The sequence below is a fragment of the Castor canadensis genome, chromosome 1 (assembly GCF_047511655.1).
Source record: "Castor canadensis chromosome 1, mCasCan1.hap1v2, whole genome shotgun sequence".
Taxonomy (NCBI): Eukaryota; Metazoa; Chordata; class Mammalia; order Rodentia; family Castoridae; genus Castor; species Castor canadensis.
In genome coordinates, this window is record NC_133386.1 from 96,160,994 (window position 1) to 96,183,525 (window position 22,532).

General features: G+C 32.7%; 1 protein-coding gene across 6 annotated transcripts in view; it reads right to left on the bottom strand.

Moving 5' to 3' along the window:
- The window catches only part of Adgrb3 (adhesion G protein-coupled receptor B3), a 721,663-nt gene that overhangs the window by 421,015 nt on the left and 278,116 nt on the right, over positions 1–22,532 (bottom strand). For 3 of the 6 annotated variants that reach the window (XM_074080476.1, XM_020162286.2, XM_074080501.1), the window contains exons 3-5: positions 17,015–17,122; positions 11,004–11,165; positions 5,706–5,870 (exon numbers count right to left, since the gene is read on the bottom strand). In XM_074080476.1, coding sequence (XP_073936577.1) covers positions 5,706–5,870; positions 11,004–11,165; positions 17,015–17,122 — 435 coding nt within the window. Of the gene's footprint in view, positions 1–5,705; positions 5,871–11,003; positions 11,166–17,014; positions 17,123–22,532 lie in introns of those variants that run through there. The other 3 variants (XM_074080512.1, XM_074080490.1, XM_074080521.1) reach the window with 3 other exon arrangements.

The window sequence follows — 22,532 nt, forward strand, 5'->3', positions numbered from 1 at the left end:
CAAGAGACTGAAACATCTTGTTCAATCCAAGAGAGATATTTGGGTCCAGGTGCGTTCCTGGAGACCTATCCTTGGGTAGGTCTGCCCCTCTCAGGGTTTGTGAACCTATGTAAATGAGCCTAGAAATTAGAACCTGGTTTGTGAGACTATGTAAATGAGCCTGGAAATTAGAACCTGACAGCTTTCCTGGAGTGGGGGAGTCTGGAATCTCAGGAATGCATTTCTCAAGCAGTACTGCCTCCATGATATTCATGGTCAGTCCACAGTCAGTACTTCTCCCAAGCACAAAACCGGAGAAGAGTCTCTTGGAGCCTCTAGTTAAGGCAGTAGAGCTCAACAACTGCAATATTTTGACCTATTTCTTCCAAAATCTCTTTATATATTAAAGTTATATTGTCATATAAATCTTACTAAATATCCTCCACTTTATATAAAGTTTTATACTTTTAAAGCTATTTCTACCTAATTTGAATCATAAGGACCCTACAATATAGAAGAGTAATGAAGTCTCCATTTTAAAAGTGAGAAAATAAATAATCTGTCTAAGTAAATATTTCTAATTAAGGATTGGAACTAAAACTAATCAATGTGTTTGAATTAAAGACCACTCTGTTTTCCACTAAATCACATAATATAATACATAATTAGGTTTATTTATACGTATTTCAGGATATAAATGGGAGCTTACTTAGATCTCTCATTATTTTGGCCTTTTATCTGTCAATCACTTTTATTAATCCTTGTTCTCTATATTGTTTGTACTCTACTGCATGAATATATACTGGAATGAGAAATACCAAAATTGAAGAAACAAGAAAGACCAAACTTGAATCATTGAATCCTCTGATCCTAAACTACTGACTAGGAAGAATATTACTTACAAAGTAAATTGCATGTTTATAAAGTAAGGCTTGAGGTTTTGAACTAACAATTTAAGATTGTATGTTCTCTGAGTGGTTTAATTTTGGAAAAGGTATAAATTTTATTTTAGAATATGGATCTATACAATTTTATTGGCAGGCAAACTAGAAAATGCAATTATACCATTATGTCTGACACTTTTCTCTAGTTAAATATTAATAAACCTAAAAACCCTTAAAGACAAGATTAATATCAAACAAGTTCACTTCAAAGTCAAAAACAAGGTCACAGTACAAGCCACAAAATGCCAATATGCCTCTCTGTCAGCTAATATAAATAGCTACTTCTTTACCAATTATAGCAAGCCTTCCCTTTTTCTATATAATTTATTAAGATACAGGATCATAGAATTGCTCCCCCTTCTTAACAGTATCCAATCCAGAACAAGGTTCCACTTTCTTAAGCTTTACCCTAACTCACGAAATAACAGAAGCCCAAATCCTTTAACAAGTTCTTTTTGACATTGCATAAGGGACTGTACAGTTCTTTTTGTTGATTTTCCCTCCCTGCCAAGAGTAACAAACTCATCTTGTAATCCTGTTGGCTCTGGAAGGCATTGACATAATACAAATAATACTTGCAGAGTTTGCAATTTACCTGCAATGCAAATGCAGTGTCCTTTATAGTACTTGTTAACAGTACTGTGAAGTAGATAATACTCCTGTCCCCATTTTACAGATGAAGTAACACAGGAGGTATGGGGATAGGTAAGAAACCCAAAACATGATAGTATTTGATGCTCCACTGCAGAGGAGCTAATACAGAAATCTTAAAGTGACAGAGGTCAATATGGGAAGGGGATCAGGAACTAATAGAGATAAATCAACTAGGGTTGTAACACATTAGTACATGGAAGCAATGCTAGGAATCTCTCTGTATAGCTATCCTTATCTCAACTAGCAAAAACGCTTCATCTTTCTTATTATTGTTTATACTTTCTCTTCAACAAAATTAGAGATAAGGGCAGAACAGATTCTGCCTGGAAGTGGGGGGTGGGGGGGTGAGGGAGAGGAAGGGGGCAGGGGATAGGGGGGAGAAATGGCCCAAACAATGTATGCACATACGAATAAATGAATAAAAAACGTAAAACTTTGAATTTAAGTACATATGTCCTTTGTGAAAGTCAAATCTTTCCACATTAATATATTACTCAACAGATGAAGAAAACGTACTTTAATTATGACAAATACTAGAAATTTGGACATGTGCCTCTATGTGAATAGAGGAAAATCTATTCAATAGTAATTTATTGAAGAATACCAGGCACAAAGTCTCATAGAGAGAAAATTAGGAAATTGAAGAGAAGCTCTGGGTACTCAAATATGTCAATTAATAACATGATGAACTCAACACTCAACAAGTGATTGTAACAAAAATTCAGAGGATACAAAAAATAGGTTGGACTAAGCTTTAAGTTTGTTGAGGTTAAAAGAATAGAACACAAGAACCACTGAATACACATACATATACCCTTCCATAATATCTGCATTAATTATTAGCATAGATGGCAAAAGAAGGAAAAGAAGATCACATTATATTGTGAGTAAGAAAAGTCCTTCTGTTTCTCTGTGTTCCTGCCCATCTCACCTATCAACAGCAGCCCTTGTTCCCAGACACTATGCACACTGGGTAACTGATAACTCAAATTAGGAAATTCCATATCTGCCCCTTCCTTACTTTCTCCTCTTTTTATATGCATCACAGGCAGATAGTTTTCCTTAATCTCAAAAGAGAGGTGTGAGTAAGTTGGACATTTACTAAGTACAGTATCTGATAGGATATTATCTACTTATAGGATATGTCAAACTCTGTGTCAATGGAAAATCATTCAGTATTACATGTAAAGAATATATATCATCCCTCCTTAGTGTCCACTTCATTATAGAGGCTATGCATGCTTCTTAAAAGCAAGTGCTGGGATGTTGTTCTAACATGATCCTACACTAAATGCCACCACTCATTACCACAACTCATGTTGTCAAACATTGCAAAACTAGTGAGCACAGATGCAGTTTATGGTGTTGAATTTTCTTTTGTCCTTTGCTGCATATCACACAGGTACAACCAAGGAAAACTAGTGTAGTTCTTAACCTACTTTTGTCCACTTCTGATGCATTTCCTATCATAACTTTATCCTGATAGATATTATCTGACAGATGATGTCTAAGGCCTCTAATACAGCATGGCTAGAAGAAATGTTAGCTGAAGCCAAAGAATTATCAACTTCTTACCTTTCATTAAGGTTACAGTATTTACATATGTTTTTAAGAACGGCATTTCACTTTTCACATGCTTATGTCTGAATATTAATAGATTGTAAATTTCTTGAGATTGTGGATTTTGTATCCTCAGTTTTGTCTTATATCTAGTTGATACTGAGCATGGTTTCAAATTCAGTGAAGGTGCCTGATTAAGCTATAGGACAATTACTTCTAAGGGGAATTCTTAATGTTTTTACAAAATATTGCTTACAAACTTTTTAAATCATAAGGAAAACAGCTTTGGCAGAATATAAAACACTTTAAAAAAAATCACAACAATTGGGATTCCTTTTCAGATAGTAAGTAAATTGGAATGCAATGTAGTAAGAATTTAACATATTTTGTTATTCAACAAAATTCAGAATAAAAATAACAGAAGTCAGAACTGACACATGATAAATTTAAGTCCTAAAAGATGGACCTGTAACACCAGCTTTTGAGAGAATACAAATTAGGTAGATTTACAAATAATATAAACATCATATAAATTAAAGGATCTACATGAAAGAAAGCCATTTGATTTTAGTTGTGGGAGAGCGATTCCAATGATACTTTAATAGTATTAAAAAACCATCCAGCTCAAAATTACATGTGGTTACTGCTTGACTGATAAAGCTGCAACATTTCAACTTAGGGAAACGACTCTTCACATCTGAAATCTAATATTATAGTCTCCTTAGCTTCTGATAGCTAAGTATTTTACTCCTAGAAAAGTTCATTGACAGTAGACTATGAGAAACCTGGTTTTAACTGATGTATATGATTATATTTTTGTACATATGGAGACCACGTGAGGTAAAAGAAGTAATAGAAACTAAGGTTATTAGCTGGGCATGGTGGTGCATGTAGTAATCCTACCTACTGTAGAGGCTGAGGTAGGAGGATAGCAAAATCAAGCAAGCCTGGGCAATTTAGCAAGACCTTGTTTCAATTTTTTTAAGTATTGAAATATTCTATTACTCATATTATGTATTTGGTTCAAACTCCATAAGCAAGTAAGAGTGGACTATATTGGATTCTATACAAATGTCATAGCTAAGCACCAAAAACATTAAAAAATTCAAAGCTTGCTCTAAAATTAAAAGCTTTCCTAAGTGTTAGGAGAAAAGATAGGTTACAGATATACATATGTTCATGTGTGTGGGTGTCCCTGTCATTATGTTTATACAGAGCGAAATACAGAATACAAATGATCATATAAATAGATCTGGGAAATATTTATAAATAAATATGTAATCATGACTTTGACTCCCTGATATTTTTAATTATATGAATATTGACTTATATGACTTATATTCATAATTCATAGAATTCATACAATTCTACTCAGTAAAACTCTTATCTTTAACTGCCTGCCAACACTTAAGGATCTAGTAGTCCTCTAAAATAAAGGAAACCATGAAGCTTGTCAGGTGACTTTGCATATCTACATAGCGGATAATTTTTCACACTCTTCTGACATTTAGATATTTATATTCTCCAGAACATTGAAGCATTACCTCATAACGTAGGATATTAACTTGGGAACTATTGCAAATGGGACTGATGGGAGTGGGAAATCTGTTTATAACACAGCATTACTGGGGTTCTAGCTATGTTTCCTGCATGCAGAATACATGATGAAATGGCCTGATTAGAAAATCTCCTGAGCAGTGGATGAGTGTTTTTTCTTTTCTTATTTTGAGCTTGATGTTCTTGTTAGCTTTTGCAATTCACCATGCCTATCGCTTTTCTTGCTGGGAGATGCTGTCATTTATGTGTGTACATTGTCCCACAAATTTTGAGTCTCTAGAAGTTAGAGACGAGTCTTACTCATTTTGGAGCTACTTGTTTTATGTCTGAATGTTTGGATAACCTAAACAACAGCATTATGAAGACTTCTCTCTAGCACAATGAGTAAAATGATCAAAGACAGATAAAATCAAATTGAACTCTTCAACGAAAAGAAAAATTTCAGATAAAAAAATATACTCTAAGAATCAACTATATGGTCTTCATAATTACATAAATGTTATATGTCATTTATCACCTAATCATTTTACATAGCTAGTCATAGATCTGGAAAGTCTGATATCCTAGCTAATATCTGTCATTTTCACACATGGAAAGAGCCACACTCCCATTCCCTGATTGAGTGAGTGTGAGTGAAAAACATTGGAAAAATCACCTTTTTAAAATCAAATTTCTAGTTACAGTTTGAAGGTCATAATCAATCTTAAGACCTTAGGTCCCTCTGGAATGTTACCAAAAGGGAAAACCAACTGTAGATAGTTTTTGATTGGATAACATTAATGCATACATTCACAGAAATCCAACACAGAAAATATTGATTTTTACTCACTCAAGAAAATATGTATCACTGTATATAATGGAACCAATTTGGGCCACAACCTCAACGGGACTAAATCAGAGGCCACATTCTGGATTGGACTAAATGAACATTGTACCCTTTATGTAGTCTATGAACACTAAGGACCACATGAAGTACGTAAATGAAGGGTGACAAAAGCAGAATACGCTCACCTGGACAGAGAGCAATGTTACAAGGCTTATGATGTGTTTCAGGTCCTTCACAGGGCCTCCCACCATACTGAGGAGGTGTGCATGACCTTGTTCTTGTTCTTTGGCCTCGACCACATGTAAATGAACATAAACTCCATGGTGACCACTCCTCCCAAACTCCATGTACTGTAATAAAGCAAAGAAGCTTCAATAACAAAATAAGAGAGGTAAATCAAAGATTTTTTTTCATATAATTAAAAAATAAATTCACCAAATAAAATATGAACAGCAATACCATTCATGTTTACTTTAAAATTTTAATTTTAATTTAAAAATTCATTAAATTAATAGAAAATTGTACATATTTTTTTCTGCATTTGAATCATAAACCTTAAAATTTTCATTTTTTTAATTGGAAGTTCTAGTGTCATCCTGGTGGTAAACATTAACAAGTTATTTTTAAGTCAAAGGTCGAGTAGAGAAAACTAAATTTCTTATAACAGAAATTATCATCTAGCATTAAATTTATGTTTAAATAGAAAAGGACCAACTTAATTTTTCTAGTACCTGTGAAGTTTCAGGATTAAAGGCTTTTTGTGTCAGAAAATGAAAAAAAATTATAAATTTGATGATAAATGTTTTAAACAACTTTTTAACTTCATAGTTTATGAAATAAAAATATTTTTGTCTTCTAAAATTTTGAGGTTTAAAGTTACCATTTTTTGAAAAAGAGGGTCTTTTCATACACTTTATATGCTCATATAAGATCCTTCTCTTTTCCCCATTTCAAAGTGAGTGGTAAATAGGAAGATCTCTTTTTAACAATGATGAAATCAGAAGATAAATGCTCTCCTCCTCTGACAACTTGATGGAACTGGAAACCAACTAAACTGATAGGAATTTCTAAAAAATCAAATGATATAGCTAACATTGTGACTGACATAACTATGAACATATCAATACTTCAAATATTCCACTATAATTAATGCAAACTAGATCAGAAACAATGACATAATTTGTGCTCTTTTAGAGTAACCACTGTGAACATATATTTGTATCTTCTACAAAAGACAATCAGGCTTCAAACTTGAGATCCCTTCTTTAAATGTTCAAATCACTGCGCTTATCCTAAATCTTAATATTTGGGACAGTGAGTAATAGCTCTTCAAGGGTCATAAAAATAAAAAGAAGCCAGAAAAAAGGTACTCTGAAAGCTCCTGTCTTGAGGCTGAACCCTTGGTCTCAATACACAGTCCAAGACTATAGATGTTTGAGATGGCCGTCACTGAGTAGAGGACTAAAACATGATGGTAGAAAATGACAAAAAAAAAAGTTCATCTCATCATTGGTAGGGATAAGCATAAGCCCATATTAAGTGGCAGTGGAATTACATAAGTAAATACAATATATCCTGTATACGCTAAACAAGTTGCTACTTTAAAGCTTAAATCTAACTAAATGGAAAGTGTATTCCTATGTGGAGGTATCTTTTTTTTAGGAGAGACAACATAACATTCACTCTCAGAATTTTCAAAAATACAACATAGTGTAATTAACCACAACTAGATATAGTCATTCCACAATGACAAATACTTCAGAATATCATGGAGTAGATAATAAATGTGTAAAATTTGCATGTCAACTTAAAATATAGATAAATGACTTTGAAAAGAAACCCAGAAATATGATACCTTAACAGAGAGGTATACCATTTTCTTCTATTTATGTCATCGAGTTGCTTCAACTGGTGGTGAAAATATGTTAAAATATTAGAAAAATGTACTATTCAATAAAAACCTTTAAAAGATTCTGCAAAACTTGCAGGAAAAATATTTTTTAGATATTATATAGAAAAAGAACAAATATGTAGAGTGAGAGAAATTAAGATTTTTTTCATTTTTCCTATGAGAATCTGGGAATACCAAAGCCAGCTTTTATTCATTGATATTAGAATAAATAATGTCTATATCTACATATATAGTTTTTAACATGTGTAATTATATGCATGTTTGTAAATCCACAGAAATGACCAATGCTAAAAAAATATTTTTAATTTATAGGAATATATTTTGTTTTATAAACTCCATATTTTTATCAATTTTGTGTTTCTTCCCAATTACCAAGATTTCTCCATTTATATAACATGTTAGTGATACTGCATGATATTATATTTCTGGTTCTGTTTATTTTCTCCTTTTATCAAATTACATTGTTCAATATATATTACACAATTCCAGAAAAACAAAGCAGCTTAAATTGGCACATTTTTCTCCATGAATCTCAAAAATTTAGTTAAACTCCTGAAATCGGAATTCTCAGAAAATTAATGTTACTTAATAATTTTGAACAGTTTTCATTATTACATGGTGAAATTTCATGACTCATTCACATAATTTATAAAAAATCTTTTTTTATCATTTGACAGATACTAAATTAATAACAATTTGTTCTTTTAGATACTATTGAATTAGCAGAAAATTATAGCACATACTTTATGATGTTTAAAATTTTATTTATAATATTTACACTAAATATTAGAAATTTTTATTTTAATGGAAAATTGTTTTGTAAGTTGTTTTACTTTGCAGTAAAATATGATAATCAATCTCGTCAATTTGAAAACCAACATATTAATAAAACCATTCAATTTACATTAAATTCATCAATTTTATAGTTTTCTTCTTTATCTTTGGCAGATTTATTTTCATATCTCTTCTTTGTGCTGAACAGAGATGAAATAAAAATATACAATACAAATATGTTTGCTATCACTGGATTTTTAAGTAAACACATATAAATGCTCTTATGATTTAGATTGGGCTATACATAAAATAACTCCTTTAAGTTAATTGTTTATTTTTTCTTAAGAAATAAATGTACATGACAACTGTGATATTTACAAAAGAAATTTGAAACCCTTCTTTAGCCTACATAAACTTCTGGGCCTGGAGGCATTGCATGAGTAGCAGAGTCCTCCCCAGGCCAGCACCACAAAACCAAATCAAACAAAAATCCAAAGCTCTTCAGCCTACGTAAACTTCTACAGGATTAGAAGATATACAGTACAGACCAGCAATTCTCAAATGGGGGCAACTTTGCCCACTGGGGTCACCTGGCAACATCTGGAGACATTTTTGTTTGCAACAATTTGGGAGAAGGTGAAGAACTCCTGGCCTTTGGGGAAGAAGCCAGAGACGCTGCTGACACTCAATGCACAGGACAGCCTCTTCCCCTCCCCCATCACAGAGACTTATCAGACCCAAAATGCCAACAGGAAATTACAGAGGCTGAGAAACCCTGGAGTAGACCGATGAAGCTGTAATTCAACCAGGACAGTAAATATATAATTCACTGAGGCCTCCACTTTTCTCTATTTACTTTCTGTTTATCCCATACTGTTTTCTCTGAGTAAGAGCTGTTGAGGAAAAGTATAATGTCAAGACAAAAATTTTGGAAAAGGCCAATGTCTTAGGATTCTTATTAGAAGTAACATAGTACTATGCAATCTGTCTATAACACTACTGATTTATAATTTACAATGTTGTTCATTAGTCCTTTATAGAGCAAATAAATATAAACTCTAATTTTGTCATTCCACATATTTTGTGGAGAGTGATTTTAATATTCAATTAGTCCACTTCTTATGCCATGTTCATTAATTAAATGCCAAAACCATTAGACTTTCCATAGCCTGACAATTCAGTTATTGAAGTCTGAGCTGTATTTTGTGGAGTTTATTGTTTTAGAAAGATTTTTACATTGCTGAAAATCCTACCTAACTTGTAAACTATTTTAAAATTCACTTGTTCACTGTTTTCAGTATATATTAAATTGAAAAGAAGCTATATATTTTACCTGCATGGTAGGTAAATAACCAAAATACTGAACACAAAATAAATATAATAACCTTAAGAAAGAAATCTTGCTTTCCTATAGCTGGATACTTATCTTACATTTTTTGTTAAATTACTCTTTATTTTTTGAAAATTAAAATAGATCAACAAAGCTATTCTCTTTAATTTAGCAAACTGAACTATAAAAATGATTAAAAGATACCATTTTCTTGTCAGTACTATTCAATGAAAATTAGAAACACAAGTACTTTACATACATGACGGCAAAAAGAACCCAGAAATTTTATGCTCCTCTTCTGTAGTTGTAAGGGTAAAGATTTGGAAATCAAGGAGAACCTCTTTTGACATTAGACACAGAGGGAAAGAGACAGCATGACAATTCCACATGGGAGAAGCATGGTGGTCCTGATACAGCTGCTCTTGGTGCCTGGTGGGGGGGTTAATCAGAGGCCTCTGACAGAGGATAGAGACTTCCATATGTCAAATTTACAAATATGTTTAACTAATGACTGGAAAGTAATCTCTGAACGAAGACTTGTCTAAATGGAGACTTGTGAAGAGAACTTGGGGACCCAGTGACTCCCATTTGGGGATCCAATTGCCATTAGATGGTATGGATCTTGACATTATATAGATATTTATGAGGTAAATTTGTATATCAAGTACAGCTTAATTCTCTATTGACACTTTCGTCATTTACAAAAATAGGGAAATTGCTCCTGGAACCTAGCATGTAAATACTGCAAGTAGGGACCAGGTTTAAGTGTTCTCCTAGCCAACTCACTCTACTCATAGTCAAATGAAGATCTATACACATTGGTCCTTGTAGTCTGAAGATTTCATGTCTAAATCCTCAGCAACTTATTTCTTATTTTCCTTCTTTTGACTAATGTGCTTAGAATTTGTTTGCTCTATTACCCCTGCTTTTAATCAGCTTTTTTCATTGTCTTTTCCCTTCCGTGGCCTTCTTAAGCATTTTTTTACCTCTGAATCTTATTTTTCACTTCATGTTCTTTCTTGTCTAGTGTAACTTCAATGGATCCTCATTTATTATTCTTGTTTTCAGAGACAATTGTTGCCTTTTTCTTGCTAACTTTGTCTTCTTTTCCTCATCACCTTTGACTTTCTGCCTGCTTGATTCTACCCTCCTCTAACTACTTGCTACTTCTCAGTTCTGCTATATAGGGTTCTCCCACCTCATCGCTCCTATACCTTCTGCCCTCTACTTCCTTTTTTATTCCCTTTAGGCTCTGTCTTGTGATAAGAGTCATAGAAATAAAATTTAGCTTCCTGACTGCAGAAATAATCACATACATAATAAAACACCACAGTTGAATAAGATTTATACTGATCCACTCTAGCTAAAATGTCTCTATCCAGTTCACAGGAAAACAACAGATCGTTCCAAAGGCGTAGCATGACACAATTCAATAACATCCACAGTTGCAGTTTCTGCTGACACTACCTGGACAGAGAGCAGTGTTATTGCAAACCCTTGATTCTCTTAACGGGCCGCTGCAGTGTGTCCCGTAAGGTGATACACAAGTTCTGGTTCGCACCTGCGACCCTTGACCACAAGTAACTGAGCATGTGCTCCACTGGGACCACTCTTCCACTCCAGATTCACCTGCGTGCAAGACAACAAATAAACATGAAACACCGTCTGGAATAATTGTTGAGTAAGCATTACACCAAACTGACATTGTGGCATGCATAAACAATTTAAATGTAAAAACAGAGGACACTACAGCAGAAATACAAGGAAACATTTCAGAGGAAAATAAATTTAAAGAGGGATGCGTGTAATATTGGTACAGAGGCTGAATTTGTTATAACCTTGTTAGCGAAAGTACTCTTCAACAAATTCTACTGTGCTATTGGTACCATGCAGGAACTAGTCAGAACATTTCAGTGAGAACAGTTGCCGAAGTATTTCTCATCAAGCCTTGTGCTTCGAGGAGAAAGGAAGCAGAATGCATTTCTAAGCTCACTTTATTGCTTTCGTGGACTGGAATGTGTTGATGTGTTCTTCCCTGGTCTCTCATGGCATAATAACCTTTCTCATGCTAGCTGAAGTGGAGTCCTGGGAGTCTGAGTGTATTTAATTCTTCTTGTGTTGAATTGAATACTGATGCATATTTATAGTTTATTCCAAGTGAAACTCCTACTTTTTCATTTGGATAGCTACTAGTGATAATTTATTAAAATCCTCCTGCTTACAACTTCACCCAGGATCTAGAACAGAGAAATGAGTTTTACTCAAAATGAAAGAAAATTCCTCTATAATTTCTATTAATTTAATATGGAGCTAAGAGTTGCTCCAAATAGGGCCCTAAGAAGCCAATTAAAGTCTGCATTCATTAACTTTCTTGCAGTTGGCATCACACTGAAACTATGTCTGCTTTCTATTTTCATTTAAAGCCCCCAAAGAGACATAGAGTTAAGAATTTCAAAGACTATTGCAGGGGGCTTCTGATTCTATTCTGGCATCATGACTGGGATGAATTTTTAAAACTGATTTGAAAGTTTGCCATTGCTTTTCTCCAAATCCAACTGAGTCTTATACTTGCTAGCACCAACAATTTAAGTCAAACATTTATTTAGCTGTTGAAAACTCTTACAGATGAGGTGTTTATGAGAACTTTGCATTGCTGATTTTATAGCTCAAGAAACAGTTTATACTTCATAGACTCTCTCTGGAATTTTCCTTTGGAATATAATGTGAAGAACAGAAATGATAATACATGTATCCATCTGTTTTCCTTTTTTTTTTTTTTTGGTGAGGTAGTAAATGGCTTAGAAATTATTTTCAGTGCTACTCTTTCACAAACTGGTGTTAGGGCACGAGTTTGGACTAGACTGCAACTCAATGTGCTGATCTCTTCAGTAAGAAGTCTCTGTTCTGTAAAAACACAAAAGGAAAACTCAGCTGTCATAAAACGTGCTTGATGAAGTTACTGATTTCACATTCTGTTGTGATCTGTAGAGCTCCGTGAAGGTTCAGAACAACCAGCATGCACATGAGCACCAGTGCATAGACCACACTTGGCACTGCATGATCCTGAAGGCCTTGCTCTTACACTGGGCTGCATTAGGCACTTGGAGGCATCGGTGATAATTCACGAGTAACTGGATTGTTGCCTAAGGGCACACAGTCACAGTGGTAACTGGGATGACATTTTACATGAAACATTGTGATCAATGTTTATCTTAGAGGTACACTCGCGATTATTTTAGTAATATTGCCTTCACAAATTTATATATAACTAATTTCATAAAAATGACAGTGGATGACTATTTGAAGCCATGTCTCATAATTTGTTCTGTCACATTAAATAATATTCTTGTAAGATAGAAAATCCTCATTTTATAAGCCCAATCATATTATAATGGTTAAAAAATAACCATACATATATGTACATATGCACATGTATGTTTAGCAATGACATTTTAAGCTTAAAAGTTAGGGAAAATATAATGTATTTTAAATGATATCCAAACTATTTGTCATGAGATTAAGTAAAGGATAAATATTATGGCTGTATGTTATTGATTAAAAGCCAGAAAATTATGAGCAATGTGAATTCTATAAGTGAAATGTCAAGAGTTATGAATAAGATTAGTTTTGTTTTGACACAAAAGCAGTTGTTCTCTACTCCTTCCATGGTTATAATGACAGAAAAACATGTTATTTAAACTGAGCAATGAATAAGGCTTATGGCCTACTTTTAAATGTATTAATACAAATCTTTTCAAATGTGTGTTGCTTCTGAGTAAATGATACTGTGTTATGTTGAACAAGCCGAGCAGTGGGCCTGGATGGCCAGCGGTCAGAATGAATGTTGAGACTTGGCCTTCCTTACTCTCCCTAATACTGATGGTTCATCTTGTGGATCAAGTATTAAATAATTAATTAACTAAATGTAAATGGGTTTCAAATTTTGAATCAAAATCTGCCACTAAAACAGTGGCCAACTTATCAAAATGATCTTGTTATAACTTAAGCTATCTTTCAAGCGACATTTTCACTAGGTATATCTCATTTCTATGCTACTAATTCCTCATTCATAAAAACATGAAAGCTATTCCATTTGAGCACATTGGTTCATTGTGAAAAACAGCTAATATACTTTATAAGAAATATGGCTTAAAAATGCTAAATTACATTAAAATAGTAAAGTTTAAATAAAGTATATATACTATTTTCAGTAAATGTACCTCTGGAGATTGCACAAACTAATCTGATGTCTTAACTAGTAACTGAGAAGGTATATTACAGTTTGTAGAGAAGTCTTCCATATCTAAGAAAGCATTTCAGATTCTTTATCCTGTAAGAAAGTACAAAAGGAAACTGGAAAAGTATTGCAGCTAAAGTCAGAAGACCTACGCTTGACAGAGCTACTGAGTATTATTAACTATGGGACCTTGAAAAAAATCACTTAGCCTTTTTGAAACACTTCAATAAAATGAGTAACACATCTACTTCAAAATCTACTTGTGAATATGGTATGAAATAATGTGGGAGAGTACATTTTAAATTATGACAAGATATTAATGTAAAATTTTGCTAGTATGTTAAAATAATGAAATTAGAAACATATTCACTTTAATTTTTCTATTTTTCTATCATTCCTAATATGAGCTGTTTTCCTCCCTATCATAAAAGGATACTTTTCTAAACATGTTTATAAATTTGTTTGATGACTACAATGCTAAAAAGCATCAGGAAGTGTAATTAAGATGCCTTTGGCCGTCTAACTTAAGTATCCATATCTTATCATTTCATTTTCCTCAACCATACATAGATTGCATTTTAAACTAATAGATTATCATCATTTATGTTCAAACTAGACTGACAAAAACAATGTTTCTTTAAAAAAATGTTCACTTTTGTTATCACACTATAGAAAGTTTGCTTTTTCATTACGGTATCATATTGATATTATTGGTCATCTTGATTGGGGAGGTCAGGATCCTCATTTTGAGAAGTAACTCTTAAATTATAGAGTGATAGTTTTTCTATCAGTTATCCATGATTAATATAAAAATATTGTTATCTTTTATTACAATTCAATTTTACTTCTATTACAGCATTGTTTGCTTTTAAATTATTTTTAGCAAATTTTTATAATTGTTTATATACAATGACAATGTCTTGGTTTGAAAGACAGAGAAATTTTATTGTGTGACACCTGCATTTAGTTAGACTACATTAACATCTAAAAAAGCTATTCAGAAAGAATTTAAGGAAATAATTCTCTTTTTAGCTTGTTAATTACCTAGCATCAAATTTTGAATTTTAAAAATCACTTAAAATAATGCAGTTTTCCAGTTTTATCTCAGTATTATAATTTAATTTTAAAATAAACAATACATATATATTTACATTTGCCACAATACTTCTTTATAATATTTGTTTTCATGAATTCAAGCTTCTAATCAATATTTCTAGAACTTTAATTTTGAGATTTATTGCCTTTTCTGTGTTATTGTTAATAATACAGGGAAACGGTTTTTAATGCTTCTCATGGATCTATTTAATAGGTGTTTCATCTATTTACAAAATCATGTGTTGCTCCAAATAGGTAATAAATTAAAGGAATGGCTAGAAAATAAAGAATAAATGCAAGAACTGAAATTAGTAATTCTGCTCGAATAAAACCAGTGTTTCTTGAGATTTGAATTTGCAAAGAAGTCTTGGCTACAAGTTGATAGTTTTCTTGGAGTATATAACAGGCAAGTCAAAAAACTGAATGGGAACAGCAACTCCTGACCAAATTGCATAATATTTAATGCTCAAACTAATTTTACTACCCAATTAGAGATTCAAAATCATGTTTTCCACTTCACTCCCCCACTGACCTCAATTTTTAGAAACTTCAGTAAACCAATATCTGCTATTTTTTTGCATAAAGGGCACCCTCTCTAAACTTGCAGAAATATGCCTGCGTGAGATGCTACTTAGGAGGCTGAGGACCGTCCATCCCTCTCTCTCACGTGAAAAGCCAAACATTACCTAATCTCAGCTCCATGGCTGGGACTTTTTGCTCCCAGTACAGGAGAAAAACACTTAGAAGTTTGGAAGTTTGACTGAACCTGGTAGTGTACTTTTGGACTTGATTAAGCAGGCAGTAAAAATATAAACCACCTTTTCTTAAATAAGAAAGTACACCCAAAACAATCCATATAAGAAAGTGGCTGTGACAGATATTTCAAGGCAAAAAGCCTAAAAAGATGGCCTTACAGAATTTATTCTTAACATCCTACTCTGAGAATTTGACCTACTTGCAACTTTACGTATGAAAATTTCTCCTATTACCAAGAACACAATTCATTAATGATATTTACGTTTTAAGTTGCAGATGCAGGTCTGTGCTTTGAATAAATATTATCATAAGACATGTGAACTGAAGGAAATATCCATTCTTTGGACAATTTAATCAAAATCAGTACGAATATCATGCTGGAGAACTGGTCAGGTACTTAAAATTTAAGTATCTTTATTATGTTAAAATGGTCACGATTATAAAACTTACAGAGACCCAGATAAAAACTTAAATTTCAGTTTCCTAAAATAAAGGCAACAGCTAAACATGTTCATAGCACAGTTTTAAACACATTTTCATTTAAGGAGAAGCCACATGCAATGTACCCAGATGGATTACAGCCCAGTTACTACGATAAGCCAAAATATGAATATGTTCATTTTATGAAATTCTATAGCTACATGTATGAGCAGTTATAATATTCAGAATATAGATATATATTTATGAATTTAAAAATTATTCAAAATAATATACTTTTCAGTTATATATATACATACATATATTTTTGTAGGGATTTCTTTAAAATAATCTAATTAATTTAGGATTGAAATTTTTATGAGCCAGTCATTTTTTGTTGACATTTAATTATTTGAAATGTATTATAGCTTACTAACAGACTTCAACTTTTTACTATTTAGCTTATATAACCAAATTCTTTTCAAATCAAATATTAAAATTATAAAAAAGATCTAACTAATCTCTATACATTTTAGCAATCAAATAATATTTATAGGCACTATGACACTTGAAAACATATTCAGTATGTTAAATTTTATGTTCAATTTCATCATCTAAGCTCTATTTAAAATTCTAATTCTTGAACATTTATATTAATTAATTATTGAAGAAATACCTTTGTTATTTTTCTTTAAAGTTTAATAATACATTTTAGTGGTTAATTAACACAAGAAATAATAATATGTAAATCCTAAACGTCTCATACCAAAAGCAAAATAAATCTTACACATTTTGTGCACTCTTCAATTCACAGCTACTTTATTTATGGACTTCAACTGGTGACAAAAACAAAAATGGCTCAAAAAAAATATCAGCTCCAAAAACTGACAAATGTGCAGCAAAAGATGATGAAAACATGCAGTGGTTTCATTAAATTAACAACAGTAAATAGAAAATGTAACTAACGCATTACCAGTTTGTGCCATAAATTTAGCAGCATCAGCTTCCTGGGGAACCCTTTTTTCATGAACAGATCGAGGTCGCTGACTTTTAATTGTATGATCTCCCATCATTCCAAATTCTAAAGACAGAATAAAGGTATATGAAAGCTTGTGTGTAGACATTTCTCACAAATTACATTACTGTCTCATGCAATATGTACCTGTACATACCTACAAGTTACTGATTAAATTCACAACTCTAAATTTTCTAGGCTGATTTGCTTGGAATATATCTAAAGCCAGAAAACCTATAAACATGAACAAGATTTCAAGAAACAATAATAACAGTCAACAAATGATACATCAGGTTTTAGATCAATTCACAGAGATACTGTATTCTTTTCTGATAATGTGAAGCAATACATCAGAAAAAAAATACAACCACAGTGTTAACTGTTGTTTTTAGAGACAATCCTGGTTGGGTAGCAGCTGCCTCTTTGCCTCTTTGCTGAGTAGTAAATTAGCCCCACCAGGTTTTCAGCACGTGTCTAGAGGAATGAGGAACTTTTAAGGCAGGTTCTCTCTAGGTAGCTCAGGCTGGCCTAAACTAGTCATCCTCCTGCCTCTGCCTCCTTGTGGTGGAATCCATGCCCAGCTAGAAAGGAGTATTTTGTAACCTAACTTTCCTAAAGTTAGCATTCACATAATGGACTATTTTGTCATAAAGATGAGGTAGCCTTCTGTATTCTCAAAGGCTAATAGAAAATGGTGGCCTTTGTAACGGGCATTCTTTACTGTCCTTACCCAAATAATTCCTCACCCTTTTTCTACCCACATGTAAAACAATGATTTCTCTTTTAATGTTGTATTCAGAAAAGGTAATGAGTCTAGGTTTCTTTTATTTAATCTTTTGATTGTACAGCTCCTAATCATGGCACAAAACCCACAAAACTGTACCTAATTTAGAGGCAATGGAAGAGAGAGGAAACATAAATTGAGCAAAAGAGCAGTTTCTGTGTCATATATTTCTAAAACTTCATATTCTTAAAGCGTATGCTTAGAATCCTGAGTTTGTGCTTCTTGAAGTGTGCGGTAAAGCAATTTGAATCAAACCGAAACCTAATGCATGGATTATTTCCTGGTTCTGACTCATAAGAATGTTAGTGTGGAAGGTTGTTCCTAAGGAGAGAGACACTGTGGTGCTTTCTTTCTCTTACAGCAAGGAAATGATGGGCTCTTAAGAACAGGTCTTTAACACATGGCAAAGATGACTGGGTGGGTAAAAAGTGTTCCGTGATCATGCAGACACAGTACCAGAACCGATAATGTCAAGTTCTCACCAGCTTGCTGTTTAGCTCTTCGCTCGTCAATTTTTAAATACTCTGCTGCTAAAATATTGCAACTTACTTTGTGATGTGTTTTGTAGGAAGTAATTTACCAACTCTTGGCTTTTATGTAAGAAAAAAAAGACTATTTTTTTTTTTTTTTGTCTGTCTTGGCAAATTCCCACATAAACTGTGACATCAAACAGACCGACTTGTCGGAAATTCTTTCTAGATATTCTACCCAAAAGGACATCCCCTGAGAAGTTTGATAAATCTAAATGTGTATTTGTTTTGTCAGTATAGATGATATCTAAAACAGAAAATGGAAAATTTCATAAATTGTCAGTTGATCTGATCTTATAAAATCCATCACTATTTTCCATTACTGCCAATGTCCTTTTACTCCATTCATTTAAATATACAGTGTGTGCTGCTCAACCACTTTTCACAGGCTAATAGGAAGTATCTAATTACATATAATTTAATGATTTTGGAAGTTGGCTATTTAGAAAGTTTTACATAGACACTATTCGATATTTAAAAGTGTACTATTGAAATGTTTCTGGATCTAAAATAGCAAAAGAATTTAGTAGTAATTTTTATTAACATTATATTTCACTTTCTTTCCTTTTGAGTTGGTGGTTTAAGTTCTGCGTGTTGTGTGTGTTTCTCACTTTCAGTATTTAGGTCAGAGTATATGTTTACATAAGTCAGTTTTGGGCTTTAATACTTATGCTAAGGTAGTTTTGACACTGAAAGGCAAAGTATGCCAAAACAGTTACTCTATGTCTACAATTTCTAAACTACATACTAATTATATAACCTGTTCTAGTAGAAAAGGATAACTTTTATTCTTTTTGGTTTGAACTCAGGGCTGTGCACTTGCTTGCTGGGCAGGCGCTCTACCACATAAGCCGCACCTCCAACCCATTTTGCTTTAGTTATCTTTCAGATACTACTTATGTTTCTCCACTAACTGGGATTATAGGCACATACCATCACACATGGCTTATTTGTTGAGATAGAGTCTCAGGAACTTTTTGTGCAGCTGGTCTTGAGCCAAAATTCTCCCAACCTCTGCCTCCTAAGTAGCTTGGATTAGCAGTGTGTCATCATGCCTGGCCCTAGAAAACTGTTCTTAAACTGAGTGGAAGTATGGAAATCACCTGCAATCTCTGTTCTAAGGAGGAATGGTGCACAGAAAGTATGATCCTGAAGCTTGGGGTTCTAGGTTTTGTGAATTGACACTACTGACATAATTTTAGAGGTGCCGGGTTTAGTTTCTAATTGTTTCTGAGGTATAAACACAGGTGAATATTCAGTTATAAAACTGAATTTAAGGCACTTAAATCCTATTTGTATTACAAATAAAAATATTTATAGTTCAAATTAAATTTCAATACTTCCTACAATAGTCCCTACTTGTTTTCAAAGACCAATGTTGTTAAGCATTTGCACTGATGATTCATCATAGGTCACAGTATTTAAGATAAGAAATTCTTTAAAAATTTATGAATGTGATTGCATACTAATATAGAAATAAAAGTTCAAAAGGTAATTGTTGATAAGTCAATAGTCTATCTGACTAATTATTTTTAAATGAGTGTATCTAGCTCTGATAGAAATAAATTCCTTATAAGATGTAGTACATGCTACTAATTTCTGTTTCTTAGGTAGAAAAGCAACACTATGGTGGTATTTTTAAAAATATTCCAGACCTATTATTTCAGGTCTAAAAAAATTCAAATTTATAATTGAAATACACAAACTATTTTCTAGCCAAGAGTTTCTCCTGCCACAATGTTTAAAGCGCAAGTGTTTGAAAATTAAAATCTTCTTTGTTTTAGGGTTGTTTTCAATGGCAAGAACAACAAATGTTAATGCTTCTACCCATATTTCACAGTGGATTATTTTCAAAACATTTGTTTCCTTTTATGATGGCATTATCTTCCTCACTTCTAGTGAAAATCATCCAGACGCAAGGAAAAAAACCAAACTATTGTTTTTAACTATAGTACTCTCTTGGTGAATATGCTGTGTAGTAATCCTTTAGTATATTGTGCTTTCTGAATAATGTAAGTTCTTTATGAACAGTTGATTCATATCCAAACAATTCCGCATTGGCAAAAATAATATATTACATTAGTTACACGAGGAAAATAAAACAACCAAATAAAAGGATGATCTGCTTTGGTGAAAGCAATGAAAAGCAAGGTATGAAATCAAATGAAATAAAGTATAGCATATACTGCGTATGTGCATATATGGTACATGGCTTATGAAAATAGAATTATTTCCTATTTCTTTATGCTGATGGTATCGATGAAGTGGTGGATAATTTCCTGTATAAAACCCAAATGATCGACAATGGCTTCCATGTTTTGGGACAATATTTCACTGTACTTCTTTCTACATCAGCTAGTCTTGGAAATTACATAAGAGAAAGATATCCCATAGTCTTTTGCCTTTGTCTAATTTTATGTCTTTAATTCTCTTATCCAGTATTATTTAAGTATGAGACCGTAAAGAAATTTAAACTTGACTTTTGATAGTCAATTGTCAGTTATGAAGCTTTTGTCTTGAAATCAAGGGTTAAAATATTGTATGATTTAATTCATCATAAAATTAAAAAAACAAACTTATGCATTTGTTATTTTACCATGTGTTTATTTTTAAACATATAGACAAGCAGATCACTAGAATAATAGATAATAGTCATCACTACAATATATCCTACAAAGTACATCCCTGCTTCACATTTCAGGTAACTTTCCAAAGAAATCATCCTCACCCAGGCGGTTATTGCTTCTCAACAAGCTCCCAGATTTATGCCTTGCACTACTGTTGTTATGACTACTGTTTGTCATGGCAATGGTCAGGTTACTCTGTCCTTGCTTACAGTTCCCTCAACTTGAAAGACCTCCTTTTCTAGTGGTGCCTGCAATTAAGTCCCTTCCCAATCTCAGCTCTGACACCACCAGCTCCAAGAACTATTTCCTCATCCAAGGAGTGGTCTTTTCCTCCCCTAATTTCTGTTTTGCTTTGAACCAATAATGGACTTACTCTTTAGCTATTAGATTAGGGTCTTATTTCTACTACTATGTTATAAACTTCTATGGGAAAGAAACCATGGCTTATGAATTTTTAAAATCACCTCTTGCTTTGTGCAGAGCTGGGGATCAATATTTATTTATTAATGAACTAAATTCTGTGTAAAGAATTGCTTCTCCAAAATGCACATATATATGCATATATAAATATGTATTTACATATATATATTACTGCTCCTTTAGCTTGTTTGTTGAACAGTTCAGTGGATAAAAATAGAATTTGTAATTAAATACTTGAAACTTAGTTACAGATGATGATGGTTAACATTCTTGTTGTCAACAAAGTTTATTATCCACAACATATTCAGGTTATTCTTAAAATATTACCTCACTTAGAAATTAAATATCACTGCTGTAAAACAATGATTTAATTTTAATAAACAATTAATTAATATATGTTAGGTAGTAAAGTTACAAAGATGAGTAAGAAATGGCTTCTCATAGCCCAGAGAAATCCATTAGATATGGCCTTTTGAAATATGAACAATTATTTATTTTAATTAAAATGTTAAGCTATACTTGAAGCCTTTTATATCAAGTTCTTAAGTTTTATAATACCCTTTACTACAGTGTCTCACTAATGTGTCTCCAAAGAGTAAAAACAACTTTTAAGTGATGCAACTGAGCAACTGAAACAAGATCTCACTGACTGAAATCCAAAAGGATTTCATATCAAATCATGACTTGTTGGCAGAAGAACAATTCCATCATCTAGTTAGCGTAGGGTAGTGCAGACATGTAAATTCTGCTAAGAAGCAACCAGATAACCTTAGATGCAATCTGAGTAGATTTCATGCATTCTCAGTTCACATTTAGGAGGGATATGGTCCTTGAATTTCATCACTTGTTTTTGCATTTATTAGAGACAATTGGCACAGTGGTTTGCATGCAAGGTTTTTCCTCCATATTATGTCTGGGAGATACACAGATAGTAAAGAGCAACTGCAGTCACTAATATTTTGATATGCTTCTGATTTCTGAGATTTATATTGTGATTTTGAAATGCAAACTGAGTTGAAAATTGCATTTTCTCACTCAATAAGATTGTTGAGTGCTTTATAGCTAAATATTTCATGAAAAGATAGAGGTGAGAGGGGAAAACTTTGGAAACTTCA